This window comes from Thamnophis sirtalis, unplaced genomic scaffold (assembly GCF_051295495.1).
Source record: "Thamnophis sirtalis isolate CommonGarterSnake01/CBP01778 unplaced genomic scaffold, rThaSir2_p1.2 scaffold_1, whole genome shotgun sequence".
Taxonomy (NCBI): Eukaryota; Metazoa; Chordata; class Lepidosauria; order Squamata; family Natricidae; genus Thamnophis; species Thamnophis sirtalis.
This window is the reverse complement of record NW_028261381.1, coordinates 33,847,793-33,852,504: the sequence shown is the minus strand read 5'-3', so window position 1 is coordinate 33,852,504 and position 4,712 is coordinate 33,847,793. Positions and strand designations below refer to the sequence as shown.

The following is a 4,712-nucleotide window of genomic DNA, read 5'->3' as shown; positions in this document are numbered from 1 at the left end:
TTGGATTAATATTCAAAGTTTCCTAATTTTTAGCCTGGTGCCTTAAGCATTACACTAATACAGTTAACTGATTCGTATCAAATAAGACATATATTGAAGGTGGAAGGGAAGAAGCAAAAACACTAAGGAGAAAAGTTCTAATTATGCCACTTCATCTATAGTCTATAAACTAATCAAGAAGAAAAGGTGCTCAAGAAATCAAGGTCAACTTTCTGGAATTGCATCCAGAAAATAGCTGGTCCCCATGAAGGAAGAGGTTTGCCACAGCCTTCTCCCAGGATACTTTCCTAGAAGCCAAAACCTCTGCAATTCCCAGTCTCCCCTCTAAGGACTGTTTCTGAAGTCAGCCAGTCTGCCACCTTTGGTGGCTCATAAACAAACATACGAGACTAAACTAGTCTGGGAATTTGGGAACAGCAGTACCAGATGAAGAAAATATACAGTACAATATGTGTACCAGAAGTGGTATTCAGCTGGTTCTCTCTGGTTCGGGTGAACTGGTAGTGGTGGCTGTGGGAGCCTCTGCCTCCCCGCCCCAATGTAATGCTCAAGCACTATGCATGCGCAGAAGGCTGTGCACATGCGCAGACATGGCGCATATGAGCAATGCAAGCATGCTCACATTTGCAAACTGGTAGGGAAGGTAAGTGAATCCCACCGCTGCTCTGTACACTTTTTAAATATCTGCTCACTACTGTACAAGCCAGATTTTTGGGGAGAGTGGAGACAATAAAAGTGGATTGCATATGCTCAGGGGAACTCATTGCTAGCAAAAACGAACCAGGAATGCCTCTACAGTCTTCAGAGACCACCAATATTAGGAAATCCCTAGATGAAAGCACTTCTAACAACATTTTCATTGCAGGTTTTCATTCACGGCGGTGATACACCTGCAGATGATTGGATATTACTTTTAAGAGTTAACGGAGTCGTTCCTTCTTATCATAGGACTGATCACTTAAGGTGCTATCATTATATCTCAGACAACATTGGGAAATATCTGTATAAACTAGGTACAATGAGAGAGAAATTTGGTAAATTATATTTTTACGAAGCCAAGAGCTTGTCGTAAAAACATGTAGCAACAAGATTGCAACCCCGAGGAGATGTAATTCTAATCCAATAAATGACTCATCCAATATCCTGTTCAGTATGCCATTGTTGATCAATAACTTTACCTGGAAAGTTCATGCTGTATTACTTTGCCTAGCACCCAGTTAAGTTAATTTATATTGCCAAGCAGCCAGGTTAGAAAAGATTTCATGAGATATGAAATTTGTGATTTTTGCAATAAAATGCCATGGGTGTGTTGTCATTGCAGGTTCAAAAAATGTGATTTTAGAGAATTTGTCTTTGTCCAGGAGTGAAATGTTTAGCAAGTTCATTCTGTAATATATTCAGTAAATCATTTCTTCATAACTGCCACCACTCCCTTAGGTTTTGTGAAAGTGCATTAGAAGCCTTTAAATATATACAAGCTGTGTGGAATAACTTCTTTCAAACCTCAAGGCCAATCTAGACATAATATTAATTGCAAAGCTGTAATTAATGTGCATATTTTACTGGAAACTAGCACCCTCTAGTTCCAGTCTTCACAATTTTACATTCTAATTGTAGTAATTATTTCTAAATTTGCATCAATAAATATACATCAGCATGTCCAAATTGTTTGCAGCCTATGACCCTTTTGGTCCTCAATTGGAAGATACATTTCCTTTTCTTTTTGCCTGTTGGTAACTCATAAATCCCTGTTTGTTTGTTTTTCTTTTTTCTTTTTATGGCTCCGTAGTCTCTTAGTGCAAAGTAGAGTTGGGATGATTGGATGGAGCTGAGTGTTTACTGGCCAGATCCCCTTCCTATTGCCTATATGGAGTTCACAGCAGTTTTTTTTTCTTTGTGACCTGATAAACTTCTGTCACTACCTACAATTGATGGGCATGGGTCGGGAGTGCTGGGAAGGGTTGGGATTCCGGGGGAGACATTAAGCCATTCCATTGGGGAGGTTTACCATCTCTACTGTTTGTGGGAGAGGCAGATATGGTGGGGGCCAAGGGCCAAATTATGTTCAGGGGACGCAGGATCGCTGTTTAAGAGCAATCGCGCATTCTGACCCTCATCACCATTCTCACACCCCCAGGTGCTCGGGATTACAGGACTCTGGTCTCTGGCTGGTGACGCTTAATGCCAGGTCTGTGGTACATAAAGCTCCCCTCATTTATGACCTCATACAAGAGGGTAGAGCGGACCTGGTGTGCATTAGGGAGGCCTGGTTGGGCCATGAGGGGGATGTTCCCCTTAGTGAATTATGCCCACCAGGCTTCCAGGCATTTCACCAGCTGAGAGCCCAGGGCAGGAGCTGGAGGGTGGTGGTGGTTATTAGGGAAAGTCTCAGACCTCAGGAGATCACTGTGCCGCAGATAGGCAGGTGTGAATCCCTTTTTGTGAAATGGGGCCTTGGAGTCCAGGTGGGCCTTTTTGTTATGTACCTGTCTCCCTGCCACATTTCATCGGCCCTGCCGGAGCTGCTGAATGTGTTAGCCGGATTGGCGGTTGATTTCCCCAGGCTGATGATCCTGGGGGATTTCAAACTGCCTTCCATTGGCGAGACATCCGAGTCAGCTGGGAGTTCATAGCTTCCATGACGTCTATGGACATAACTCAGTTATTTCAAGACCCCACCCATAACAGGGGACACACGCTCGACCTGATTTTTGTCTGTGGGCAGTGGATGAATGATCTAGATTTAGGGGATATTTCTATCCAACCCTTGTCATGGTCTGATCATTTCCTCATCAGGCTTGACTTCTATACTGCTTCTCACTGCAGGGAGGCAGAACCAACTAGATGGTTCTGCCCCAGGTGCCTGATGGACCCTGAAAGGTTCCTGATGGAGCTTGGGACTTTTCCTGAATCCCTTGCTCACAACTCGACCGAAGCCCTAGTGGAAGCCTGGGATAGGGCGGCCACTGGGGCTTTGGATTGTGTTGTGCCTTTGCGGCCTCTGACCCAGTGTTGATCCTGGGTAGCGCCCTGGTTTACTGGGAGCTCCAGGAGATGAAATGCAGGAAAAGACATCTAGAGAGTGGTTGGAGGGCCAGCCTGTCTGAATCTGATTGAACACTAGTAAGAATTCATATTAAATCCTACTTAGTGGCAATAAAAGCAGCGAAACAGCAACATTTTTCCGCTCTCATCTCATCCGCAGACAACTGCCCAGCTGCCCTGTTTAGGGTGACTCATTCCTTACTTAACCAAGGAACTGGGAAATACCCCTTGCAGGTAGGGCTGAAGAATTTGTTCAGTATCTGCAGGATAAAATCACTCAGATCCAGATAGGCTTGGACTCTGACTGGGTAGATTTGGGCGAATCGATGGGGATGAATCTTGTGGAGACTATCTGGGATGAGTTTGACCCTGTGACCCCTGAGGGCATGGACAGGATTATGGGGAGACTCAGTCCTGCCACTTGTGTGCTGGACCCATGTCCCTCTTGATTAGTTTCGGCTTCCTGGGAGTGACATGAGGCTGGCTCCAGGCAATTACCAATGCTTCATTGAGAGAGGGGTTCCTTTCCACTGCCTTGAAGGAGGCGGTCGTGAGGCTCTTCCTTAAGAAGCCTTCCCTGGACCCAGCTTCTTTAGCCAACTATCATCTGGTCTCCAACCTTTGTTTTGTAGCGAAGGTTGTCGAGAGGGTGGTAGCACGTCAGCTTCTCCAGTACCTGGATGAAGCTGCCTACTTGGATCTGTTTCAGTCAGGTTTCAGGCCCGGGTACAGCGTTGGTTGATGATCTCTGGCGGGCCCAGGACAGGGGCTGCTCTTCTGTCCTGGTCCTATTAGACCTCTCAGGGGCTTTCGATACCATCGACCATGGTATCCTACTGTGACAACTGCAGGGGTTGGGAGTGGGGGGCACCATTTTACGGTGGTTCTCCTCCTACCTGTCAGATCAGTCACAGTTCATGTTGACTGGAGGACAGGGATCAACCCCAAGGCATGTCACTTGTGGGGTGCCCCAGGGGTCGGTTCTCTCACCCCTCCTGTTCAACATATATATGAAACCACTGGGAGAGATCATCCGTGGTTTTGGGGTATGGTACCATCAATATGCTGATGATACCCAACTTTTCATCTCTACCCCAAGCCACCCAAACGATGCCCTCAATGTGATGTCCCAATGCCTGGAGGCTGTACGGATCTGGATGGGGAGGAACAGGCTCAAGCTCAATCCCTCCAAGACTGAGTGGCTGTGGTTTCTGTCATCCCAATTTGTGCATCTTGTTCCATCTTTGATGATAGGGGGAGAAATTTTAGCCCCCTCAGAGAGGGCCCGCAATCTGGGAGTCCTCCTGCATACACAGCTTAGTTTAGAAGACCATCTGATGGCCGTGACCAGGGGGGCCTTTTACCAGGTTCTCAGTTGTGCCCCTTTCTGGATTGGGATGCTGTCTGCACAGTCACTCATGCCCTCATCCTTTCTTGCCTGGACTACTGCAATGCTCTCTACATGGGGCTGCCCTTGAAGAGCACCCGGAGGCTTCAGCTGGTCCAGAATGCGGCCACACGGGTTATCATGGGGGTACCTAGGTACTCCCATGTTACGCCCCTTTTAGGCAGCCTGCACTGGTTGCCAGTTGTTTTCCAGGTGCGATTCAAAGTACTACTTATGACCTTTAAAGCGCTCCATGGCTTAGGCCCAGGGTACCTGTGAG

General features: G+C 46.8%; 1 protein-coding gene across 1 annotated transcript; it reads left to right on the top strand.

The window, feature by feature from the left end:
• Positions 1–590: 590 nt before the first annotated feature.
• Positions 591–3,016, top strand: LOC148049371 (uncharacterized). Its single transcript, XM_087706297.1, is given in 3 exon segments — positions 591–634; positions 2,003–2,621; positions 2,624–3,016. Coding segments are annotated over 3 exon segments (1,056 nt in total).
• The last annotated feature ends 1,696 nt before the right edge of the window (positions 3,017–4,712 follow it).